The 26410-nt window shown below is 50.0% G+C and overlaps 2 protein-coding genes across 3 annotated transcripts in view; one reads left to right on the top strand and one right to left on the bottom strand.

Annotated features, from left to right (window-relative positions):
- Window positions 1–15365, top strand: part of BRD3 (bromodomain containing 3) — a 29878-nt gene extending 14513 nt beyond the window's left edge. The window contains exons 6-13 of one of the 2 annotated variants that reach the window (XM_080927507.1): window positions 891–1262; window positions 3743–3871; window positions 6274–6465; window positions 7308–7358; window positions 7711–7946; window positions 10586–10878; window positions 11803–11928; window positions 12484–15365. In XM_080927507.1, coding sequence (XP_080783633.1) covers window positions 891–1262; window positions 3743–3871; window positions 6274–6465; window positions 7308–7358; window positions 7711–7946; window positions 10586–10878; window positions 11803–11928; window positions 12484–12599 — 1515 coding nt within the window. In that variant the 3' untranslated portion in view covers window positions 12600–15365. The remainder of the gene's footprint in view (window positions 1–890; window positions 1263–3742; window positions 3872–6273; window positions 6466–7307; window positions 7359–7710; window positions 7947–10585; window positions 10879–11802; window positions 11929–12483) is intronic. The other variant, XM_080927508.1, reaches the window with a different exon arrangement.
- Window positions 15366–17145: 1780 nt separating this feature from the next.
- BRD3OS (BRD3 opposite strand) lies at window positions 17146–17400 on the bottom strand (the record flags this gene model as incomplete). The annotated part of the gene is made up of 1 exon (XM_080927514.1): window positions 17146–17400. The coding sequence occupies one exon, from the start codon at window positions 17398–17400 to the stop codon at window positions 17146–17148; it is 255 nt and encodes an 84-aa protein (XP_080783640.1).
- Window positions 17401–26410: the final 9010 nt, after the last annotated feature.

The following is a 26410-nucleotide window of genomic DNA, read 5'->3' as shown; positions in this document are numbered from 1 at the left end:
GATGTTTTCGGATGGCTAGCTTGTGCCCCTGTCGGCCTGAGGGTGGCAGCTTGGCTGGGGAAGTAACTAGGGGGCTGCCCACAGCAGGTTCTATTGCTGTCATCTGGCCTGTGAGTTTGTGGCCTAGCAACTGAGAGGTCCTAATTCAGTGGTGATACCTATTGGTTGGGCTCTTCAGGCTGTGGCAGAAACCCCTTATCCCTCAGGTCCCTTGGCAGAGACTATATGTCTGCTATGAGCAGCCGGCTCCAGGTGCACCTGTGGAAGGCTGTGACACCTCCTGGGCCTTCTACACTGCCTGTGCCTTCCATATAGAGTCCTAGTCTGTCCATGCCTACAGCCCTTGGAGTCTCTTGGCCTCTAACTGCTGTGGCTGCTTCATGTCTCCTGGTCAGGCTGCCCCCGCCCATCTAGCCTGGAATGCTCCTCCTGCCTCCCCTCCTTCTGCTCGATTTGTGTCTGTCCTTGAAGCACCTGCTCAGGGTCTGGTCTGGCACTTTGTTGTTCTTGGTCTTTAAAGCAGGGAGTCCCTGTCTGGCACCAGTCTGAGGTGCTTCCTAGATGTTGGGGGAGTTCCCTGTAGCACCTCACACTGCTCAGGTCAATGGCACGCTCACCCACCTGGTCGGCTGAATTCGCAGGGCTGACAGGGAGAGTCCGAGCCTCACCATGGCCAGCTGTGTGACCTTGGGCCCTGGGCCTGGCCCCTCTGAGCCTCGGTGTCTTCTGTACTGTGGGGACAGCTGAGAAGGAAACAAGACCCTGCATGTGGTTGCTAGCTTGGCACCTGGCAGGCAGTCTGCACTCCAGAGGTGTGGCAGCTGTGTGACACGTCTCCCTGTGTGTGCAGTTCCTTGTTGCTGGAGTTCATTGGTACTCTGTTGTCACAGAAAAAGGGCGTGAAGCGGAAAGCAGACACAACCACACCTACAACGTCTGCCATCACTGCCAGCCGGAGTGAGTCTCCCCCGACACTTTCAGAGCCCAAACAAGCCAAGGTAGTGGCCCGAAGAGAGAGCGGGGGACGACCCATCAAACCTCCCAAGAAGGACCTGGAAGATGGTGAGGTCCCACAGCACGCGGGTAAAAAGGGAAAACTGTCTGAGCACCTGCGGCACTGTGACAGCATCCTCCGGGAGATGCTGTCCAAGAAGCATGCTGCCTATGCGTGGCCCTTTTACAAGCCAGTGGACGCTGAGGCATTGGAGCTGCATGACTACCATGACATCATCAAGCACCCCATGGACCTCAGCACAGTCAAAGTAAGTGGGGTAGCATGTAGGGTAGGGTGGTGCCCATGGCCAAAGTTAGTAGGCTTTCCATGCCCCTAGTACCCCTGCTTGGCTGAGCTGTAGTCTGTGACCTTCTTCCAGTCTTGTTCTGCTGGTGCCTCTTGTCCATTGAGAGCTGGGCCTGCCCAACACCCTGGCCTACAGGGACCAGGACCTGTTAGTCTCTCAGTCTGCACCTCCATTGTCATTTATTCTGGTGGAACATTTTAGTTCTTTCTACCCCCCAGTTCCGTATCACCAGAAGGGGGCTCTTAATGATATCTGCTTTGGAGGCTAAAGCAGAGGCAGGTAAATCTCTATAAATTTGAGACTTAAGCCTGGTGTGCAAAACAAGTTCCAGGACATTTAGGGCTACATAGGGAGGAGGTCCTGTCTCAAACCCCTGATGTGTAGGTGTGTCACAGCAGAGATGGGGAGTCTGGTGGCCAGCAGGGTGGCCAACTTTGATCTTGGCCTCACCCAGACAGAGAGAGGGCAGTATGTAGAGAGAGATGGACAACGAACCGAGGTCACAAGCTCAGCTCTGCCATCTCCATGCCAGTGATTCCTAGAGTCTGTCTTGTTCTGTTTTCGTGGTGTCCGGCCAAGTCAGCCTGGTGGTTGTGAAGGTGGACTTGAGTTTTTGTGAGAAGATGATCCTGGGAGATGATGATAGACCCAGAGCTGGGCTTGGCTCTTCCTAGAAGGAATCTCTGTGCCAAGTCCCAAGACTTCCCCTCTCTAGTTGAGTCAGGTAGATAGTTCCTTGTTCATCCAGGCAGCCTTTCGAAGGCAGTGGCTTCACTGTTGTATCTCATCTGCTTGAAGCAGAAGAAGCTCCCATTGAAGCTTTCTGTTCTAAATAGTAGTGAGTATCAGGGACAGGTATGCCTGGCCACCTAAAAAGTGTTTATGCCTGTGCTCATTGGAGTAAAAAAATGAAGTAAGCAACTGGGCCTGTTCAGCAGGGCTGCAGTGAGGAGAAGGGCCCTAGGAGCCACATTGTCCCAAAGCTGCCGGAGGCCTTGGTTTACTCTGGCTGGCCAGTGCTGTGCAGTTGTGTGGAGTTCTGGAACTCGCTGGGGGTTCCAGTGGTTTGGCTGCACTGGGACAGGATAATTGGTCGCCCTGTCCAAGATGAGGCAGCTTCAGGAATTCAGTTCACTGGGAAGTCACCATGTGCTTTGTTGGAGCTCGGAGAGGGGCTGTGTGCGTTCCCAGGTGATGCTTGAGTGGCTGAGCCCGACTGGCACAGCCTGTGAAAAGACTTTATTTAGCAGAAGAGTCTGAGACTGAAGACTGAAATACTAAAGGCTATACAGTAAAGGAGGAAGTACTGAATATGTTAAGGATTTTTGTTTTATACTTGTTTATATGAGTGTTTGTCTGCATGTGTGAATGTGCACCATGTGCATGTCTAGTATCCACCAAGGTTAGGAGGTGGTGTTGAATAATACCCTGGAACTGGAGTTATAGTTAGCAGTAAGCAACCATGTGGGGGATGGGAACTGAATCCAGCTCCTCTGGAAGAGTAACAATTACCCTTAAGCACTCAACCATCTTTCTAGCACCCAGTGCAGTAAAGATTTTAACGGTACAGCTTAAGGGGAAATTATCCTGGTACATACCATACCAGCTCCAGGAATTGTCCTGGCAAAACACTCGTTTCAGGAGGCTTTTTCCCACCAGCCATCTGCTGAGACTTGAGTGTCTTTGGGTACAAGGGCCAAGCCTGTTATTGAGATCCCTTCACTGTGTAGGAACTCATATCCAGTCAGGGGTTGCGGTTGGAGCTTAGCTCCTAAATCACTTGATGCTTCCTGCTCTCTGTACAAGGCGGGGAACCCCACACCCTCATAAGCAGCTTAAAGTATGCCAACCTGGTCCCCTCCAGTCTGCTCTGCTCAGCGCTATGTGCCTGTGTGACCTTGCCCGGCCTGTCTCTGCTGGGACTGCTTGGGCTAGACTTCAGTGGAGTTTGAGGGGCTTTGCTCCAGGGTGGGCCCTGTGATTGTCAGCATTGGCTCCACAGACCTGTACTGCTCTGCTCTCTACCCCTGCACAAGCTCAGAGCTGCCTCTGGGCCAAGACATAAGCAGGTTTGTAACAGCTCCTGGATTCCTTCCGGGAAAAGCAGAGTCTTCTGTAAACTGAGTGGGCTTCCCAAGATTGGGATTGAAATTTCCCTAAAGCTTCCAACCCCAGAACCTTCTGCAATACATGCCATGTGGAACTGAGAACTCTAAATGAGGATGGGTTTGATGTGGGCCTTATCTCCCAATCTTTCTTCCATTCAGTGCCCAGGTGTTTCTTGTTGAACCTTGTATCCTTTACTGAGGGCTCCCTCCTCTAAGGACCCCAAGCTAATTGCCAGATGCTCTGACTGGCAGTTGGCTTGGTTGCCACGGGATGTTCTGAGGATCTATGTCTGTCCCCTACATGGTCTGCTCACACCTTGTTGCTTGTTACAGAGGAAAATGGATAGCCGTGAGTACCCAGATGCACAGGGCTTCGCTGCCGATATCCGGTTAATGTTCTCAAATTGTTATAAGTACAACCCTCCAGACCATGAAGTGGTGGCCATGGCCAGGAAGCTCCAGGTAACCAAGGGCTGGGCGTAAGTGTGATTAACAGCTGCATTATGCTGTGGGTATTGAGGCCCTTAGATATAGTCTGGGCAATGATGCAAGGCTCTAAAGAATCCCAGTAGGCAGGCCTCTGAGGAGCCTCTGATTGCCACAGCCCATTTTACTTGTGTTGTGGTGAGATCCTGTTAATCATACAGTGGGTTCGAGTGTACATATATAGACTGGCCTCTGATTCTGCAAGCTGTAAGACTGTGATGGGAAGGTGGGAAGCAGCCAGTGGTCTCTGTGGCTGCAGAAGCTCATGCCTAGCTGTCCTAAAGAGGATCATCTCCTGTCCGTTGGGGGGGGGTTGGTGTACCCTAGTGGGGCTGGTGGGTGTCCGCTCTACTCAGGTGTTAGGGCAGGGTTGGATCGGTTCACAGTCAATGGCAGTGACTTTGTTAGAGAAAAACCACAAACTTTCTTAAGGGGAGACCAGAGTGTTCTGCATAGTCTGCCTAGTACACAAGTGTGAGCAATCCACATGGCCTCACCCAGAGTGTGTGAATACTTGTATGCACATGTATATATGTGTAGTTTACTGCCAAGGACCAGGTGCTGCATGGAACACCAGGATTTCTCTGTTCCTGATGATTGGTTATTTGTTTGGAGAAAGTATCAAGAGTTTCCTTTTGGTGACAGGTAAAGGTTATGAGGTTTTTTAGCACCTGAACATCTTTATTTTGTTTTTTGTTTGATGTCTTTTTATGTTATTGATGTGGTTTTTAACTGAGTCTGAGGGGCTGGAAAGATGGCTTAAGTGGTTAAGAGCACTTGTTACTCTTGCATAGGACCTGAGTTTGGTTCCCAGCACCAGCATGGTGGCTCACAACCATCCGTAACTCCAGTTCCAGGGGATCCTATACTCTTCTGGCCTCTGTGTGTTCAGGCAAAACACACATAAAATACAAATTTTTTAAATCTTTAAAATAGAGTCTGGTTCTGGAATTTGGGCTAGTCTTGAATTCGTAGACATCTCAGTTTCCTGGGTATTATAGTTGTCCCACTACACCTGGCAGCTTGAGGACCCAGAATGTTCTATGAACATTTCTTAGTTCCCTGACAGCTATCTTGGGTTGTGAGGGTTAGTGGGCAAAACCTTTTTTCCCACTTGTGGTTTTTCCTAATGTTTCTCACCTCCTTTGAAAGTGGGCCCCTGTGGGGGAAAGTGGACCTCTGTGAGGCATAAGGTCTCTTCAGTGCTGGCTGTGCCCTGCTTCTGGACAGGCCCTGCTGGGGAACAGGGCACAGTAGTTATGGAGGGCCTCTTAATGTGCAGAGGTAGCTTTAGGTCCTGTCTACTTGATCTCTGTGGACTCGCTTTCTGTGGACTTAAAAGACATTGCCATACAATGTCAAAGAGCACTGACCGTGCTGCTAAAAGCCAGGCTGTCAGCCAGGCCGTGGTATACTCCTTTACGGAAGTAGAGGCAGGTGAATCTCTGTGAGTTTAAGGCCTGGTCTATGGAGTGAGTTCTAGGAAAGTTAAGGCTACACAGAGGAATGCTGTCTCAAAAAAACAAAGCAAAACAAAGCCCAGCTGTCCTGCAGAAGGCGATTGTTAGCCACCCAGCCATGGAGGGTAGAAGAGCTTTGTTATCAGTGCTGTTGAGTAGTCACCACTGTTAATTTTATGGATTGTGCTCTGGGGGCTGGAGCCCAACACCGTAATGATTTTCCAGTAGCCACCCACTCTGACTTGTTAGCTCCCAACTAAGGGTTGGGAGCATTCTTAAGTGCACTCAGAGTAGGCACTTTCAGAAGTTGGGCTCCGGCCTGACAGGCGTGCATGTGCACTCATGCTCACACGTGTCTGGGTAGGTCCAGTATATGGGCAGGCAACGGCAACACCTCTTATTTACATACACATGGGCTCCTCATCCCTTTCGCCTAAGTGTTCTTCATCAAGGTTTTCCAAGGGCTTGGTCCTGTAGCAGCTGCAAGGGACTTTGTAAGTTTGGTTTTGCTAAAACGCAGCTTTGCCCATTTTGGTACTCTGGTGTGAGGTGTGTCATTACAGTTAAAGCCCAGGAAGGGGTCAGGTGAGATAGGAGCCAGTTCCAAGTACCTTGTGGCTGGGTTCCCTGCTGGTCTTTAGGACTGAAGGAAAGGCACTCCGAGCCTGGGCACCCAGGGCTCTAGGGCTGTTTTTGCCTCCTGCACAAGACTTGCAGGTTTAGTCAAAGGGAGCTTTGTGCCATCCCCTAAAAAGCCAATTCTGATTGGCTGGCCACTCTCCCTCCTTCTAGACCTGCACTTGTCCCTTTGCAGAACCTGAGCCATGTCTGGTGTGGTGCTGCTCAGGGACATCTTTATGCTAGAGGGGTACTACCTTGCAGGTGTGCCGATGTTCAGATGCCTCTCTTTTTCCCCAGGATGTGTTTGAGATGAGGTTTGCCAAGATGCCCGATGAACCCATAGAGGCACCTGCTCTGCCTGCTCCCACAGCCCCCATCGTGAGCAAGGGGGCTGAGAGCAGCCGTAGCAGTGAGGAGAGCTCCTCAGACTCAGGCAGCTCAGACTCAGAGGAGGAGCGAGCCACTCGTCTGGCAGAGCTGCAGGAGCAGGTGAGGATAACCACCTCTGCTGTTTCCCACTGGGCATGGGCCACCAAGTCAGGTTGCCAGAGTTGGCCCCTTGCCAGCTGTCCCTTTTTCCTTCCATGACCTTGTGTGTGCTGGTGGAGCCGTCTCTGGTAGGGTTGCTCACAGAACCTTCCTGGATCTCAGGCTGGAGCCTGACGCCCAAGAGCACACAGGTGGCTGGAAGCACTTGTGGGCCTGAGTCATTCTTGGGTTCCTGGAGGGAGGGGCTCTTCAGAAAGGCCTGGGAATCATACCCAGACCTCGGGAATGCCTTTTTTAAGAAGCTTCAGTCAGTGGAGGTGCTCCAGGGTTCCCTCAAGCCTGGCTCAGATGTGTGCCTCCAATTCCTTTCTCTGCCTCAGTCTTCCTGCTGTAGAAGGAGGTGACCTGACTGTTCTGAGGAACAGTCCAACTATATGAACTATTTTCCTAGGTGTGGCAGCCAGCCCTGTGAAGTCAGCACAGCCACCAAGACAGTAATGTGCGTGAGCAGGTGGCTCCAGGGGGAGGCAGGGCTAGGAGAGTAGAGTGTTACCAGATGGAGCTGCATGTCAGATTCTGGAATGATGAGGTCATGGAGCAGGGAATTGGCCATGAGGTGTGTGGCCTTAGGGCTGATGAGTCCTTCCCACTGCATGGTACCTTCCCCTGTTGGCTATGTAGCTTTTCATGAGGTACCCAGGAGCTGCACAAGCCACCTGCTTACCTGTACATGGTGGGTTGCGGCCCCTTCCCGAGGCATGAGTGCAGCACTCTGTCTTGCCGGCTGCTGGTCGGGTCCCAGGAGGATGAGCCGCTGTCATTGTCTCACTTTGATCCCGCAGACTGGCTGCGGAGCCTTCCAGGATCAGCTGTTGAATGTCTCCTCTGTGCAGGTGCCTATACTAGTCCTCTCATCTGAAAGATAAGCATTAACAGTGAAAGTATTAGCTGCTGTTCCCAAGTTCCTCCTGTGGCACCTCCCCCAAGAGCAGCCTATGAGCAGCCACCCTGGGAGGTGGGTCCCTGTCCCCCATAGGTGAGGGAAAGAACAAGTTCAGAAGGTGACATGACTCACCAGCAGTCACAGAGAGGGGCAGAGTGGGCTGGGAAGTGCTTCCCTGCATCTCTCTGGCTTCCAGAGGCAGAGCGGGGCCCAGATGCCCCTGGTTTATCCCACATAATTGAGGCAGCCACAGGGGTACCGGTCTGTCCAGGGTACCTGCTTAGCTGCTTGCTCTTTTCTAGCTGAAGGCCGTGCACGAACAGCTGGCTGCCTTGTCTCAGGCCCCAGTGAACAAACCAAAGAAGAAGAAGGAGAAGAAGGAAAAGGAGAAGAAGAAGAAAGACAAAGACAAAGAGAAGGAGAAGCACAAGGCCAAGTCAGAGGAGGATAAGAAAGCCAAGGCAGCCCCAGCAGCCAAGCAGGCCCAGCAGAAGAAGGCTCCCACCAAGAAGGCCAATAGCACAACCACAGCCAGCAGGTGGGTGGTCACCTGCCAGATCTGAACCTGGAGCCCTGGCTACATGGAAACTGGGGTAGGGCTTCGGGGTGATCAAGGGCCTGTGAGGCTTGCTAAGGAGGTCAGTCTCACCTGTCTGGCTCCCTCGGGTGCTGGATGTTAAAGCATTTGCACTATCGGAGGAGGCATCTGTGGCTTTAGGTGTTTGGGGCCTTTGCCTGATGTAGACTAAGGGGCTTCACTGTGGGCCAGGCACTTTAATTTCTGGTTCACCTGGTAAGAAAGCAGAAGAAGGCTGTAGCTGGGTGGAAGTAGCAACTACTGTCAGCAGGTGAGCAGACAGGCAGTAAAAGCAGGGTACTACTGGGAGAAACTGAGAGGATACATGTAGACTGCAGAGATGCCTGCTTTGGTAAGACATCCTCTGAGGAAGGGAGCCAGAGACCACTGAAGGGGTCACATTCTGGCCATTGTAGAGGGTAAGTTGTTGGGCAGTGGTCCTGGAAGCAAGGACACTGCCTTGGGATGGTGGTGCCATAGGAGTTGGCAGCAGTGAGGCTGACGGCTCGAGGGCTGCTTGGGAATGGGCTGAGGCTTTAGCGCCTGGGTTCAGGAGAACCGTGTGTTCAGCCCTGGAACCATGCAGGGTGGTGTCTGTTCCCACCTGCCTTTGCCTCTTTTCTCTATCTCCCTTGGAAAGGATGTGGAAATCATTTTTCTCATACCGTCTTTGTCAGGATTTGGAATCTGTGTGATGCTGATTCCCCAGAATGATGCTATATAATGTTCCAGAGTCATTAGGGAGAGTTTTTCAGAAGACTTTTTTTTTTTTTTTTTTTTTTTTTTTTTTCTGTTTCCTGGCAGTTGACTAGCTGGGGGCTCTTCCACTCTGTGCTCTCTGGCCTGGTTTTACTAATATGTCTGTCTTAGGACTGAGGTGTCTTCAAGGGCAGTTGACATATGGCCAAGGCTCTTTGTCAGTATCCAGGCTCTTCCAGATAACAGTCCTTGATGGGAAGCCTTCCCTGTTGCTTTTAATCTATTGTTTTGATTTTTGGGACAGGGTCTCTCTGTCCTGGAGCTCACTTTGTAGACCAAGCTGGCCTTAAACCCTGAGATCTGTCTCTTCTTCCTGGGTGCTGGGGATTAAAGGTGTGCACCACCATACCTGACCTGCTTTAAAAAAATTTTTTTAAATAAATATTTATTTAATGTATATGAGTACACTGTAGTCTTCAGACACACCAGAAGAGGGCATCAGATCCCATTGCAGATGGTTGTGAGCCACCATGTGGTTGCTGGGAAAAGAACTCTGGGACCTCTGGAAGAGCAGCCAATGAATACTCTTAACCACTGAGCCATCTCTCCAGCCCCCCCCCCCAATTTTTACAAAGATTTTTATCTATTATTGCTTACATGTTTGCCTGCAAGCCAGAAGAGGGCTCTAGATCTCATTACAGATGGTTATAAGTTACCATGTGGTTGCTGGGAATCAAACTCAACCCTTGGAAGAGCAGCCAGTGCTCTTAACCTCTGGCCATCTCTTCACCCCCTGCTTTTAATTTTTTTTAAAAGGAAGTATTTTTTATTTTATGCATTGCCTGCATGTTTGACTGGGTACCATGTATATACATTCCCCTCAGAAGCTAACAAAGAATATCAGATCCCTGGAGCTGGAGTTACAGGTAGTCATAAGCTGCTGTGTGGGTGCTGAGTTCCAGGTCTTCTTTAAGAACAGAGCTCTTAGCCATTGAGCCATCTCTTCAGGCTTCTTTAAACTCTTTAAAATTATGTGTAGAATTGGACATGGTGCCTCACATTGTTAATCCAAGCACTGAGGAGTCAAGATATGAGCTCTCTGAGGTCAAGCCAGCCTGGTCTATAGTGCATTTCAGGCCTGCCAGGGCTATGTATTGAGAACTCGTCTCAATACATAGTTAGAAAATGACGTGTGTGTGTGTGTGTGTGTGTGTATCTGTGTAGCCACTTCAGTGTCCTTGTGGAGGTCAGAGGTGAGTTTACAAGAGGGGTTCTCCCATTGCAGTTTGTATGTACCGGGGATTGAACCAGGGTTTATAGGACTTCATGCATCAAGTTGTCTCACAAACCTGTGGCCTTTGTAAAAATATAATACAGCCATGTCTGGCTTTCCCACCATCTCAGAGACAGGCTACTTAGTGCCATCTGGTCTGTTGAGTTTGCATGGTGTGTTTTACCAGCTTTGTAACTTTCTCACGTGACCATCTATCTCTTCCTTTTAGCTGCTCCATCAGCCACTCACACTCAGTATAGTAACTGTCACACTCGGACTCCATCTGCCATGTCATCATTCCCTGTTCCTGCCTTTTTCTTTTCCTTGTCAAATTTTAAATAGTATGAATGTGGAGATCTGGTTTTGACCTGTTGGGTTTGAGAGGTGGTAGGTAGTTTCTGACTGAACTTGGGTCAGGAAGCAGCTGTTCTGACCCTGAAGTAGGGTCTTGTCTGTCTCTGGCAGGCAAACTAGACATCCTCAGACAGTTTGCCCAGCTCTTGTTCCTGAGGAACCTTGGGCAACCTCTAGGGAAGAGAACAAACAGTCTTTAGTGAAGGAGAAAGGGGCTAGGTGGTGGGACAGATAACTGAGACTCAACGCCACGTGGCTCCGTCTTCTGCCTCAGACAGCTCAAGAAGGGCGGCAAGCAGGCATCTGCATCCTATGACTCCGAGGAAGAGGAGGAGGGCCTGCCCATGAGCTATGACGAAAAGCGGCAGCTCAGCCTGGACATCAACCGGCTGCCCGGCGAGAAGCTAGGACGTGTGGTACACATCATTCAGTCTCGGGAGCCTTCGCTTCGGGACTCGAACCCAGACGAGATTGAAATTGACTTTGAGACTCTGAAGCCAACCACGCTGCGGGAACTGGAGAGATATGTCAAGTCTTGTTTACAGAAAAAGCAGAGGAAACCATTGTGTAAGTTGTCTGGGAGAGTGCTGATAGCCTCTGCGGCCCCTGAGAGTGGGCCCTGGGCCCACTGCTGCCTTGCTGTTTAAGCCTGCCTGCCCGCCACAGGCCCCAAGGACATTTGTGCTCGTCCAGTGCGTGCCTGCTGCCACATCCTCATCCCTGTTCTCTGGTAGGGAAGATGCTTATTGGGCCCTAACTGGCCTGTTGTAAAAAAGTAGGACGTGGGCTTGGCCCAGCTCATTCATTCGTGTCCAGGGAGGGCCCTTCTCACAGCCCTTCCTAAGGCTCCATCTGGGGCTTTGGCTCTAAGGAAGAGTCCCATTCCTTTCACTGATGGTGTGTACAGAGTCTCCCCAGGATGAACCCTGACCCTAGTTAAAGTGCAGGCTGGATTTGATGGTTTTAACAGACAGGGACCAGTCACTGTCTGGGTATGGGGTCTGCGGGTGCTAGCTAGAAGCTGGGGGGAATTGAAGTCCCAGGGCGGCCCCTCCTTATCTAGGCTCACGCCAACCTACATGTGGCTGGCGTGTTTGGTCCTTGATCATCCCGGAACAGACTTGGGGGTGATGATAATATGGGGGTCGGGGTGAAAGCTGAACTCTCTTCTAGACCACGGTAGTCTCTGTGGCTGTACTGAGGGAGCACATGTCTCACAGGGTCTGTGCTCTTCCCATGGTCATTGCCCAGGTTCCGGATTCCAGGAAGGGAGGAGAGATGAGGGTATATGGTGCGGGCTCAGTAAATGTGTGGCAGTGGTGGTTCCATGTCATCCTGCCATTCCCTGCTCCAGCTCCGTATCAGATCATTAATCCTGCAGCAAGGCCGATGGTGCTTGTACTAGTGTGTGGGACTGGGCCTGTCTGACCATCTGTTTGGATGTCGGCTTTTGGTAGGGAATGTCTCACTCACTGCTTACTCACTCCACAGCAACAAGCGGGAAGAAGCAGGCAGCCAAATCGAAAGAGGAGCTAGCTCAGGAGAAGAAAAAGGAGCTAGAGAAGCGGCTACAGGATGTCAGTGGACAACTGAACAGCAAGAAACCCACTAAGAAAGGTAACCATTGAGGCCTTTCATTGTGGGCAGGAGAATGTGGTCAACCTCCTAACACCTCCTAGCCTTTAGGGGTGGGAGCATCTTTGGTGGTTGGAGTGGTTGCAGGGAGGGAGGGTATGTGTGTGAGAAACCTAAAGGTCTATGCAGTTGGTCTCTTGGAAAGATTTCTTTGGGGCTGGCCTTGATGCTGAGGGCCTGAGATCTACTACCCCTGCTGCCTCCTCACCCCTAAACATCAGTCACCAGCTTGTAGAAGGTGGTAGGTTTCTGGCTTTCTAACCAAGGCTTCTGCATTGGGTTTGTTAGGCTTCAGATTTAGGTGTCTGTTTTCCTTTGGCTTCAGAGCTGCTCTAGTACAGTGTGTAGGCAGTGGTCAGAGTCTGAGACCATTGGTCAGTTGGGATCCTACCTAAACAAGGGTCTTAGTGCAGCCATGTGGCCATTCTTCAAGTATTTACTGTACCCCTGGGTCAAGACACATGCCTTGTGACAGTGCCCAGCATGCACACTTGATGACATTGCTCAGCGAGGGTCTCCCATTCGTGTCCCTTGCAGAGAAGTCCGGCTCAGCTCCCTCAGGAGGCCCATCAAGGCTCAGCAGTAGCAGCTCCTCTGAGTCTGCGAGCAGCAGCTCCAGTGGGTCGAGCTCCGACAGCAGTGACTCAGAGTGAACTTGGACTGAACAGAGCTGGACAAATGGACGTGGCGCACGCCAACTGCAGTGTCCCCTCCTATGGTTAATATACTTTCGTTCCATGGTGTGCAGGTTTTCTTTTACTTCAGTGTTATGATCTCTTCCAGCTGTGCTCCAGTAGGGCGGAGAGCCTCGCACATGCACCAGACCCCTTGAGAGGGCAGGCCGAGCTCTGCGGGGGGAATGCCTTTGCAGCTTGGTTTAGTTGTTTGGAGACTTGGAGACTGCGCCTGGGATGCTAACCTGATGGCCATAGACAGGGCGGGCTGGAGGCGTGGCTGGACCTGCCCAATCCCTCCTTAGGCCCAGCCTCTCCCTTAGTAACTTGAAGGAAGCTTTTCAAGGGTATTTGTTAGAACACTAACCAGCAGGTTACTTCTCTCTGCAGGGGCTGAAGACAGATGTGTCAGCCCATGGGAACCTGCCTGGACCCTAGTGGAGGGTCCTGGTAGCTGCAGACCAGAGCCTCACACCTCTGGGTTAGGAGTGGAGGAAAAGGGGTGCTGAGTTCTCTGATCTTTTGGCTGTGTGTGCAGCGTGCAAATTTCGGAACACCGAAACTTTTACCTCAACTTAAGGGAATAAAAACAAACAAACAAAAAAAGATTAAAAAAAAAACTTTTTTGTAAGTTCATCCATTTTCTACAGAAGTCCAGCCCAGGGTCCCCACTTTGCTTGTGCTGCCTGGCTGCCGCCACCTAACACTCTGAACCACCTCTCCGGGTTTATGTATATATAAATACTTTATTTATTAACATCATTGGTCATTTTTTTAAAAAATGAAAAAGGAAAAAAAAGAGAAAAAAAATCATAAATAAGTGCATTGAGAGAAACACTGAGGATGCAGGCCTCTGGCGACAAGGAGACTTCCGTGGCGGTGTGCCCCGGTGCTGGTGCTCATCACGGCTGGCTTCTCTGGGCTCGTTGGCTTATTTTTTTTAATTAATGAAATCTGGGGACTTTCCAAGCATAGACACTCTTCAGCTGCAGCACATCTTCATCTTATGTTACCTGTTCAGTTTCTTCTTACTACTTTTAAAAGACGTCAACGGAGGGAACCTCGGTTCTTCAACACAAGCTTTGTATGTAAACAGAGAAAAGCGATGTATATCAGGCCAAGGTCTTGACATTTAATTTTCTATTGTAAAAAGTAATAATATACAGAGTTTAACAGAAAGTCCTGTTCGGTTTGTTGTTTTTGAGGCTGCCAAGTGGTTTTGGAATGCAGGGTCAGCCTGAATTAGGACTAGCTCTGAGCATTGTAGCCTCAGCCAGGAGCACACAGGCCAGTCTCCCGGGCCCGGAAGCACCCACCACTGCAGTCTGCAGAGGCTTTCCTTGGCCTTGTATTTTGGACATGGGTCTCTGTTCAAGGATTACCAGTTAGCCCAGAAGACTGGTTCTCCTGACCCCCACCTGAGAGTGCCAAGTGCAGAGCCTTGTGTTGTATGGTTATACTTTTGGGGTGGGGGTGGGGTCCCTGCAGTTTCTTCCATTGCTTCTAGGCAGAGCCAAGGACTCGTCCTCGCCCATCCCTACATGGCAGATATTTCTAAAGTCGATCCCACCAGCCCTTGTGAATGTGGACAGGCAGTGGGCATCAAGCTCGGGAAGTGGCTGGCTGGCATGTCTAGACAGACACCTGGTGAGTTTTCAGCCAGTTAAACTTGTAAGCCAGTTTTGTTTATAATAAAGATATAAGTGGATTTTAAGGTTCCATTTTTTTAAGGTTACCCTTGTTTTTCAAAGGTATTTTTTAAACAGATCTTTAATAGAGTATTTAAGCTGTGACTGTAAGAAACATGAGTAAACTGACAGGCCTTCACGTGGGGTCTCGGGGGCTGCCTATCATGACAACTTAGGCAGTGTGCCTTGCCAAGGCACAATGCCTGGGCATGCATAGAGCGAGTGCCCCTGTGAGCTGTTAGGCAAGCAGTCTGGCCCTGGGGTGATGCTCCTGCAGCAGGGCGGTGGTACAGAGCCAGGCATGGGGTGGAGGGTCTGGCATTCCTGTGGCTGTGGTCCCTACTGAGCAGCCTTGGTCATTGGTGCTTTTAACTTTTTTTTTTTTTTCCTTTCTGTCCAGACTTAAATTTTTTTGTCTTCAGAGTTTTGGAGGACCCTGGTCCCCACAATGCCAGGCTGCAGGGTTACTGCCATTCCCTTCTTGTGAGTTACAGGACTACTGTCCTATGCAGAGGTGGAAAGCAGCTGTCTACAGGCTTCCTTGAGGGACACATGCAGGGCTGGGGTGGGCACTTGGCAGAGTCTGGGGTCAGACTAATGCAGGCTGGGTAACTCAGCTTGCTTACAGACTGGAGACATTTTCTTGTGTGTGTTTTCTTGGTTTTGTCCTTCTGCAGCTGTCACGCCTTTACAGTCACTTGGGGGATTGCAAGCCCACTGTTAAAGCTTTGTCCTGTTCATCACTGTCCCTGCTCCTGGCATAACACTTCCAGAAGCTTTCCTTTTTATATATATATCTATATATATATATTTAAAACGTTTCTTTTCTGTATGATGTGCATGCAAGTTTACCGTAACTTTTCTTAAACTTTTTAGTGCCGTTTCTAGTATATTCCTGTAAATGTCAGTTACTGAAAATGAGTCCATTGTAAGTAGTTTAGCTTGTTTTTTGCAATGCCGGCCTCAACACCACAGAGTAGATAAAAAACAAAAAAAACAAACAAAAAAAAAAAAACCGGTAGGAAGTACTCTGGTGTCTGGTAATCATGAACCTTTCTCCTAGGGTGTTTGTTTTGTTTTCATAATAAAAAGAAAGGGGAAAAAAAAAGACTGTGTGGTGCTCTTTGCTGCAATGGCTCTTTGTAAGGGCCCATGGTGAGGTCCTCACACTTCACCTCTCACAGCTCTTGGTGGAACTGCTGGGAGTTCTGTAAGGCCAGCCCACTCTACAGTAAGGATGGTACCTTTCACAGAGCACACAGGGCACTTGAGCAGCTGCTGTCATGTCATGTGCTGGGGTACGGGAGTCTTTGCAGTCCTCATTTAGATTGTTTGCCATCCTAAGTGAGGTCAGGCTTCTCAGGTCTCACGTCCATTCCACCTGCCCCTTGCTGCAGTCAGCTGTCAGGTTACTTGTGGTGTAGGCCTCCAAGTGCAGTGGGCCTAGTGGAAATGTGGGCTAGAACATGTAAAGAGCCCCCTGCACTACTCACTAAGAGTAGGCCATGGAGTGGCTTCCACACAGTGAAGAAGGAATGAGAAGTGACAGGTGGCCACAGACATTAGTATCAGGCCTGGAGAGGAGGCTCATGTTGGGCTTAGAGGATGGCTAGCCCATCCAGAGTGGGTCCGGTACCTTGGCACTGTTGCTGACACTAACCCTTCTCATCCGGCTAGTCTCTTCCAGCACTGGCCTGGCCTAAGCACAGATGGCATCTTCCTGTAGTGTAAGCAGCTTAGTGGCTTCCCAGTGTCCTACATGGAGCATGATGCCTGTGTGCCACCTATATCTGCTAGCTACCTGAAGACAGCTGCCCCCCAAGTGCTCGCACTCCTCAGTCTGTGATCTGTCTCCAAGTCAATGTGCTATGTCTGATACAGACAGATGGACCAGGTCAGGTCAACCAACCCATGGTATATGATGAGCTCCCTCTACATATATAGGAATGTACTACAAAAGTCCAACCTATGCCCTCGATTTCAGCAGGGACTGAGTCAAAGGACCTAGACTCCTCAGGAGGCTCCAGCTAGTCAGGCTGGATGTAGTAAAGGCACTGTGTCCTAATACTTTTAGCACAAATGTGCATGCCTGGGTGACACATGCCTTTTGAATACATTATATATAAGCCAGGTGCCGTCTGCCAGCTGAATGGTAAAGTTAGATTCCCGTTCCCGGTAAGGAGTGGGCAGGGTAAGGTGCTTGGTCAGGGTTGATGCCTCTGGAACAGTTTGACAGCAGTGCAGTGAGAAGACCCACAAGCCCTCGGATGCGATCATGCCACAAGAAAAAGCAGAAAGGGGAAAGTCTCAAGACATTTATTTAGAAAGCTCAGTTTTGACAAAATGTATCCCTGCGTTTGCACAGCCACTGTGTGCAACCTCTAAGTGCAACCCAACAGAAGAGAGGTTCCAACGCTTCACCAGAATCTGCTTTCCCCTACACTTGATTAGACTTGGAATCACTTCAGGGCACATCTGGTGGCCAGTGTTGATGCTACCACGATGCTGTAACATACAGGTCAATTGGTCACTAAACCCTCTTGGTTCTGGAATGTCACTACCAGCACTGGCCCCCTTTCACATGTCACTGCAGTGAGCTGACAGATCTGGGACCTTGCAAGAAGAGTCCCTCCTTAGCTTGGACCCCGCCTGGTCTATATCAAGCAGCGGTTCATAGGAGCAGGTAGGGGTGGTGGGATCTCTTGCTTTCCTTTTGTTTGGAAGCATTTCCTGGGCCCGGACAGTGAGGTACCTGCTGTGCCATTGATAAAGGGTTGGATGTCGGGTTTTTATACACGGCTTGATCTTTATGGCCATCAAGGGCCTTCTCCCTGGAATTACATGACTGAGCAAAACTTAGACTGGCCAGTGTCCCTAGAGACCCCAAGCTGGTTCTTGTCTCTGACTAAGATGGCCTCATTCCCATACTGGGAGTACCACATGCTGCGACTTCTGCTCAGGTATGTACTGGGTGGTACAGACTCCAACTTCTGCTGCTGCTGTTGCCAAATGAGCAAGGATGTGTCCCTGTACCGGAGGCGGGCATATGATTCTGACAGGGCCTTCTCTGCCAGTGGGACTCGCCTACTCATCCCACAGGCCCAGGGTCCTGCACACCTGGCTTCCCTCCAAGGCCAGGAACAGCTTCCTCTTTGCTTTGTTAAGTAGTTGGCCAACAACCTTGATGGCTGTTGGGTTCAGGAGTCTTTGTTCAACTTAATCGTGAAAGTAGGTAACTCAGATCTTCCATAGGCAAGATCCTCAGGAGGGCAGGAGAATCCCAAGACGTAGTATCTCTGACCATTCAGAAGCCATGTGACAGCCATTCCAGACAGAATGCAATAGCGTTGGCAGTGACTCCACACCACCCTGGGAAGCCTGTCAGGTGTCCACTGCCTCTGCAGTACTGCTGAGCTCAAAAAGATGTATCCAAGGTTGCTGCAGCAGGGCTGACCTGTCCACACCACTCGAAACACAATGGAGATGTGGACTAAGCGTTGGTTCAGGTCCTTTCTTCTAGCCAGTCTTCCACTCTTACCAAAGGTGACACTGCAAAGGGAAGAAACTGTCAGGAGGGGACAGGCCCAGTACGGGCCTCGCCACCAGGAGCACCCGATATGGATCAGACAATTCAGTGAAGCTACTCACGGATGCAGTTGTTGAGTGGAAGGATGAGGCGGGTGGACAACCGCAGGACCCTTATTAACCCACGGATGATGGTTGGTGGTCCCAGGGTCTCCTCTCCGCTGATGAGAGAAGCGTTCCTCAGGTATGGAGCAGAGACACCCCCCCCACACACACACGCTTCTTTCCCCGGCAACGTCACCCCTTTCCTGGAAGCTCCAGAGGAGCAGACTTTGCCACCGGCGCTCGCGGACGCGCGTGGGCCTGATGACGCAAGGGATCCAAGTCCGCGGCCGCGCCAGGAGGCCGCGGCTACGTCTCCATGGCAGCGTCGCAGGCGTGGCGAGCCGAGCGCCGAGGACCCGCCATAAGACGGACCCATCGATCATCCCGTGGGGCGGGGCCAAAGACCCAGAGGGAGAGGAGGAGCGGCCAGAGATGGGTGGGGAAGGAAAGGGGAGGGACTGGTGGGGGCGGGGGAACTGGGAGAGGGTAGGAACTGGTGTGTTCTGAGGGGGACGGAGAGTAGAGGGGGAGGAGATCTAGAGGAAAGGGAGAGGGGAGGAGCTGGAAGAGAGGAGGAGCTGGAGAAGTGGCTAAAGAGGTCTGGAAGAGCAAGATCCAGGATAAGGAAAGAGTGGAGAGAGAGAGAGAGGAGGAGTGTGTAGTGGGGAAAGAATCTAGGAGATGGGGAGACTCTGGAGTTTGGAGGATGAGAGGAACGAAGGAGCTGGGAAGAAACTGAGCTGGGGAAGGAGAGGATGAGGATTGAGAGGAGGAGCCTGAAGAGGCGGAGGAAGAAGGGGCGTTTGGGGGCGGGTAGAGGGGGGCATTGCAGGAGTCGGTGGAGGGGGTGGTAAAGACAAAGGACGAAGTCAGGATAGAAAAGGAGCTTGGGGAAGACACATGAGAGTCAGGATTGGGTTTGGGATGGGGCTAAAAGCTGAGGAGAAGAGCTTGGGGGTGGATGTGAGGAGGAGCCTGGAGGGCGAGGAGCGATTAAGAGATGCCGAGGAGGGAGTAGGAGTTAGCATTAAGGCACCTCCCCAATTCTCCATCCTGACGTGGTTCTTGTTTGGGTTGGGGCTTTTGTGGTCTGGAGTTTGACTCCACGGCCTTGGGCATGCTAGGCAAGTGCTCTAAGGCAAAGCTTTGTCCTCAGTCTTCCTTACTTCCTTTGTGCAGTTTCCTTGTCAGACCTATTGCTGTTTCTGTTGACATCCCACTCGGGTGATGGGCACACTTGTTTTCAGTTATTTAATGTGGCATGAGATGCATCATTTCAAAAGTAGCTGTGAAAGCCCGCCATCCCACACACTGCTCATTTGAATTGGCCTAAAGCCCCAGGAAAATTCAGCATACATTCCAACTAGACCCGACCAAACACTTTGACCCTGTGTCCATTGCTTTTCTTCGTAAGGTTTTCTTTTTACAGCTTAGTCCGATGTCAGTTAAGAATATTGACATCGGTGGGTGGTGGAGAAGGACTAGGGTGGGATGGTTGTGGTCAGAACTTACGGGAGCAGAGACAGCCAGCTTAGCCTAGGCAGTGAGTTTCAGGCCAGCCAATACAACTTAGCAAGTCCTTGTCTCAAATAGGAGAGAGAGAGAGAGAGAGAGAGAGAGAGAGAGAGAGAGAGAGAGAATATTGATACCATGGACAGCCCCAAAACAGAACCAACCTGCAGAATACCATTTGTTGTTGCTTTGTTTTGCAAGATAAAGCTTCTCGTTGTAACAGCCCTGACTTAGACTCTCTTTGTTGACCAGGCTGTCCTTGAACTCACAGAGTTCCTCTTCCTCATGCCTCCTGAGTGCTGGGATTAAAGGCATGTACCACCATCCCCCAGCGTGGAATACCAGTTCTTTCCATGGGCATTTATCTGCCTGCCTGTCTGTCCATCTGTCTATTTGTGTGTGCTTATGTGTGGTCATGTACATGCCTTTGTGTACATGAAGAGATGAGAGTTCAGCTTGGGGGAGTCCGTTCCTTCACTTGGGATTGACTTAGGTTGTCAGTACTGGCGGGACATTCCCTTCCCTACTGACCCATGTCACCGACTGAGCCTTGTCTCCGGACCTCCACCTTGTTTGTGTGTTTGTTCATGTGGGTGGGTGGGTGGCATGTGTGTGTATGGAAGATGTGGAAGTCAGCAGACAACATGTAGAACTCCATTCCTTCTACTGTATGGGTTCCAGAGACCAAGCTTAGCTAGGCTTGGTGGTGCACACCTCTGGCGGTGAGCACCTTTGCCTGCTGAACCATCTTGGCAGGTTCCACACCTCACTTTTTGAAACAGTGTCTTCCACTGAACTTAGAGCATACCGATTTGGCAAAACCAGTTACTCAGAGATAGTTCTGTCCCTGCTTCCTTAGTGATGGACACATGCCACCGTGCCAGGCTTTATAATGGGTCCCATGAACCAACCCAGGTCCTATGTTTGTGTAGCAAGCCCACTACTGATGGGACCATTTCCTTAGCACCCCACCTTCCCTCCTTGACAATGTTTCGCTGTGTAGCCCAGGTAGCCCACATCCTCCCTAGGTTCTTCTTCCTCCTCCTCCTCCTCTTCTGGTTGGAGAAGGAAGAGTTCAAGACCGAGTTTCTCTGTGTACCTGCTCTTTTTCTTTTTCTTTCCTTCTTTCCTTCCTTCCTTCCTTCCTTCCTTTCTTTTTTCCTTTTTTTTTTTTTTTTTTTTTTTTGAGGCAGGGATTTTTTTGTGTGGCCCTGGCTGTTCTGGACTCATTCTGTAGACCAGATTGGTCTTGAACTCACAGAGATCCATCTGTCTCTGCCTTCAAGATGAGCATGCCAACGTGCCTGGCTTTTCTTGAGTTTTTTTGGTTTTGTTTTGTTTGTTTGTTTGTTTTTAAGAATTACTTGTTTTATGTATATGAATACACTGTAGCTGTCTTCAGACACATCAGAAGAAAGCATTGGATCCCATTACTTGGTTGTGAGCTATCTGTGGGTGCTGGTAATTGAACTCAGGAGCTCTGGAAGAACAGTCAGTGCTCTTAACCACTGAACCATCCCCCTAGCCCCTCTTCTTGAGTTCTTAATGATTTTCCAGCCTTAGCATCTAGGTTGGTACATGTGATCACTGAGTGACGCTCCCTGATTTCTGAGGGCAGACTGTGGAGGGTAAGCTGGCATTTTGGGTGCTTGCAGAAGCCTTTCCTAGATCTATGCTCCCTGACTCTTGGTGCTGCCAGTTCCAATATGCGTCCGAGCCTGGGATCTCCAGCCGCCTGATGATGACCTGACCACTGAGGGTTCTTCCTGACCGGTCCATGCTCCATGGTACACTCTACTCACGGTAGCTGCTCTGTGGCTTTCTGCGGGGCTGGGGGGCTGGGGGTGGCCCTGTGGGGGTGTGGCAATAAAGCCCCATATATCTGTGAGCTGACAGAACTGTATTCCTCCTCAGCTCTGGAAGTGAGCTGTTTGAACTTCTGTTGTAGTTGGAGGCTGGGATGTGGCTCAGTTGATAGGGTGTTTGTTTAGCACGTACACAGCCCAGGTTAGACCCCAACACTTCATAAAACAAAACTGGTTGTGGTGGTGCGACCTGTATCCTCTACTCTCTGGAGGTGGAGGCAAAAAGTCAGATGTTCAAGCTCACAGTAAGTTTGAGGCCAGCCTGCAGTACATGAGACTCTTTCTTTAAAAAGCAAAAAAACTGATCCAATAAAAAGAAAAAAAAAAAACAAAACAAAACCAGAAACAAAACAAACAAAACCCACCTGAATTGTAAATACAGAGAATATCCAATAAAAACAAAAAAACAAAAAAAAAAAACAAAAACAAAAATCAAACAGAACCAAAAATAAAACTGGACATGGTCACTCTTGCTGCCGAGCTCTGGGAGAAAAAGCTGTCGCAGTTTCTCCTAGCTACTAGCAACTGCCCTCTGTCTGACCACCCTTAGCTTGTGGATGAGTCACATGTCTCTGTCTCTGCCTCAGTGACCCCATGGCCATTCCCCTTCTTTCTTTCCTGCCCCATGTTACTAAGTCTTTAAGAATACAACAGTAGATTGAAAGGCCATGAAAATAGTGAAAAATGACCTCATTGTCCAGACTGCTTCCCTTAACCAGAGCCCAACCCCACTGTGGGCCTCAGGGAGTTCATGTGTACATGTCTTGGTGGGGTGAGGAGAACAGACCATTTACCCTGCTACAAAACCGAACACAGAAATCGGTGTAGAAAAAAAAAAAGAGGGGGGGGGGAGGTTGGGATTGGTTATCTGGCCAGGCTGTAGCTGAAAACATGGATTCTGCTGGTCTTAGGGACGGGTCAAAGGGCAACATGAACTAAACACTGCCTAATCAGGCAATGGAAGCTTCTGGAGGACCCAGATGGTGAGACAAAAAGTATGGAACTTGTTCGCTCACTCGCTCGCTCGCTCGTTTATTTGTTTAGACAAGGTCTTCATGCATATCGCCATCTGACCTGAAGCTCGCTATGTAGCCTAAGCAGGCCCTGAATTTACAGTTCTCCTGCCTCAGCTTCTGGAATTATCAGCTTGCACGACCAGACCGGGCAGGCAAATTCAGTGTTCTGTGCACAGGGCACACGCTGACCTGTAACTCTTAGCCCCAAGTAATATTTTGTATTCAACTTTTGAAAGTTTAATGTATGTATTCAATTAAAAAAAAATCTTATCAGACCCCTACTAACTCCCTTCAACTCTTCCTTAGGACCTACCAACCCGTCTCCTTCTTGTCTCATGTCCCATTATTATTGTTATTATTATTAGTAGTAGTAGTTGTCGTTGTTGTTTATTTGCTTGTTGTTGCTGTTCTGAGACAAGGTCTCACTACGTAGTCTTGGCTGGCCTGGCACTCCTATGTAGACCAAGCTGGCTTCTAACTCACAGAGATCCTCCTGCCTCTGTCTCCCAAATGATAGAACACCACCGTGGCCAGCAATTATTATTACTGTTAATAGCACACTGAGTCTAATTAATGCTGACTACATACACATGTGGCTCTACCCACTGAGGCACAAACAACCTACCAGTGCCCACATCCCGAGGAAGAGTGACTCTCTCTCAGAAGCGACCAGCTGCCAATAGCTTTTCCATTAGGAGTGGAACCTGGGGAGTCCCGACCTCACCCAGGATGAATTTTGACTGGCTTGATCTTGTGCAGATCTTGTGCAGACAACATCTGCCTCATAAAAGAGAACATTCCAGGTCTCTCTCAGCTCTTCCATTCCTTTGTCCACTCTTCTGTGTGTGTTGTCCCCTAACCCTTGGCTGAGGTGAGGTTGATGTCCATGGCCCATTTGTGACTGAGTTCTCACACTCCAGTGTTCTCTGCCAACCGGCAGCTGCTTCTATGTGGCCCTTTTGCCCGACTGTGTCAGGCTTTATCAGGGAGAAGTTGCCACTGTTTGTCCTACTGTTTTTTTAAAGCATTTATTTATGTATTTACTTTTATTTTTTATGGGTGGTTTGCCTGCAAGTATGTGTTAGTCTGCCACATGCATGCCTGGTGTCCTCAGAAAAAAGTGTAGGATCCCCTAGGTGGTCGTGAGGCTTCATGTAGGTTCCATCATGGGAATCTGACTGGGGTCCTCTGGGAGAGCAGCCAGTTTTCTTAACTGATAAACCATCTTTCCACCTCTGTCCCCAACCTGTGGTTTTACTAGATCAGAGGTCAGGGATGCCTGCATTCCCCTAGGTGCCCAGCCTCAGCCTGTAAGAGAAACAAGCCATGCTGGAGAATTCACAACCTGTGTGTGCAGCGAGGGGCCCTGCAGGCGGTCACAGCTGAGATTCATCAACCTGGGTCAAGACTTTGGGAGTCTGATGCCAGACAGCTCATTGTCAGCGTATTTAAAATAGTACAATGGGGGGGGGGGAAGGTTTCCTGATGTAATCCAATCTCTGACAGACAAGGGAGCCTAATCACATGGAAACCAGACTCAGGGTACATGCTGTTTTCCCCAAGAAGATGGGTTCTAGAGATATGCTACCTGTACTAGTTTGAGGACCTAAGGAAGGTCTAGCCTGGTCATACAGAGAGCATAGATGTCATTTGGGCCATTCGCCACCTTAGGGCCTGGTTGTGGGAGCCTGGAGGAGCCTCTGGCTGTACAGATAATGTAATTTAGATCATTATCTCTGGTCTTGGTTGTGGGAGCCTGATGTGGCCCGGCTCAACAGATAATGCAGATCACCAGGCTGTGAATCACCTCTGATTGCTGACTTTCTGGATGCAAAGGCAATCCTGTGTGACTCACATTCCTGGTTTCTCTGGAGATCTGGGGGAACAAGGACCTTCCATGCTGTGATCCCAACAAGGGAGCCCTCAGCACTCAGTACTTCCTGTCTCCCAGATCACGGCTGAATCGCTTTCTCCTATAGCACCAGTTCGTTTGCACCATCCTGATGTCACCCTTCCATTCAGCATCTGAAATACTACAGCTGTCACTACATCCTGACACATAGTCACATCATCCTTCTGTTGCTGGGAAAGTGGTAAAAATGGCTACCTCCTCAGACCCCCAGGACCCCACCTTACCTTCTTGCCTCCAGCTGGATGAAGGTCTCTGGCCCCTATTAGGACACGTAGGGTGGAGAATGATGGCTTGCCCAAGGGCTTAGAGGGTAGGGGAGGCCTAGTCATGGCTTGGCCCACCTTTATAAGGTCACCTTTATAATGTATACAGTGTTCTACCTGCATGTATGCCTGCAGGCCAGGAGAGGGCAGTAGATCCCATTACTGATGGTTGTGAGCCATCATATGGTTCCTGGGAATCTGACTGGGGACCTCTGGAAGAGCAGTCAGTGCTTTTAACCGCTGAGCCATCTCCCCAGCCTGAGTGACCCTCAAACTTAAGCTAGGGAACTAGACCTCATGGGTCCTCTTGAGGGGCTCCATGTCTTAGGAGACAACCCTTTGGGGCCCCCTCTCTTCTCAGTTCTCTTTTCCTTTTCTTCTCTTTCTTTTGTTTTCTTCCTCTTCTTCCTCCTCTTCCTCTTCTTTTACTAAATCTGTCCATGTAGCTCTGGGTGTCCTGGAACTCGCTCTATGGACCAGGCAGGCTTTGAACTCACAGAATTGTCTGTCTCGGCCTCTGAAGAGCTAGGATTAAAGGAAGGCATGGGCCACCATGCTTAGCTTCTGGGATTGCACTCACATCAGAGCTGTGCCCCGGCCTGGCTGAAGCTATAGTCATTTATGTTATAGTCATCTATCTCCAGACAGGAGCCGAGGAACATATACCAGTCCTGCTGCCACCTCCTTCTGTAGGACCAGCTGAGCTTGTGGTCCTGGGAAATTCACTCAACAGGGGGGAATCTGCCAGGCTTGGGGCCAGTTGTCACCAAGTGGGGGTGAGAGAGGCCAGACAAAGGGAATATCTGCATCGGCTGAGTTCTGCTCAGATCATGCAGGAGGCAAGAGGACAGGAAGGGACAGCTTCTTCTTTCCCTGAACGTGATACTTCCTGTTTGATTCTGACAATCAGAAGTTGTAACCTTGTCTTACTGTATCTGTTTCTCCAAGTCGTGTGTGTGTGTGTGTGTGTGTGTTACTGTGAAATACTTTCTCGATAGGTAGGTGGATGGATGAAGGAATGTGTGGGGGAGTGGGTAGGTGAGTAGTCAGGTAGATGTCTGGATAGCTACGTGCCTTAGGATTTTTCTTGCTGCGATTAAACAAAAAACATCATGACAAAAATCAACTTGGTTGGGAAGGTTTATTTCAGCCTTCAACTTCGAGGTTACACTTTGTCACTGAGGGAAGTGGAGTCCAGGACAGGAACCTGGAGGCAGGAACTGACGCAGTGGCCATGGAGAAATTCAGCTACAAGGCCAAGTTGCTTGCTCCTCATAGCTTGCTCAGCCTGCTCTCTTTTTTGTTTCTTTTCTCTCTCTCTTCCTTTTCTTTTCTCTCTTTTTTTCTTTTTTTGGAGACAGGGTTTTTTCTGTGTAGTCAGTCCCAGCTGTCCTGGAACTTTCGTTGTAGCCAGGATGGCCTCGAATTTATGCAGATCTGCCTGCCTCTGCCTACCGTGTGCTGGGATTCAAAGCATGTGCATTTATTCCTGACTGCCTGCTTTCTTATATAATTCAGAGCTACCTGACCAGGGTGGCACTTTCCCCTTGTAGGCTGGCCCTGCAGACATCAGTCATTAATCAAAAAAAAAAAAAAAAAGAAAAAAAGAAAAAAGAAAGAAAGAAAGAAAGAAAAAAAGCCCCCATAAGTTTGTGCACAGGCTAATCTGGTGGGAAATCTTCTTAACGGTGGGTGGTAAGGAGGTGGTTGAGTGAATGAATGCATGGGTGGGTAGTGATGGGCACATGGGTGACTGAGCAGACAGACCGGCAAGTGAATGAGTGGGTGGGTACGTGGCTGAATGGAGCCTCGAACTCATGCTAGGCTGGGTGCTGGGAGAACAGGGTAGAGGTGGCTCCACAGCCAGGCAGATAGCACAGCACCTCCACGTAAGGCACAAAGGC

This window comes from Micromys minutus, assembly GCF_963924665.1.
Source record: "Micromys minutus genome assembly, chromosome: 13".
NCBI classification, from domain to species: Eukaryota; Metazoa; Chordata; class Mammalia; order Rodentia; family Muridae; genus Micromys; species Micromys minutus.
Note: the sequence above shows the minus strand (reverse complement) of the source record. Positions and strands in the feature narration are given on the sequence as shown.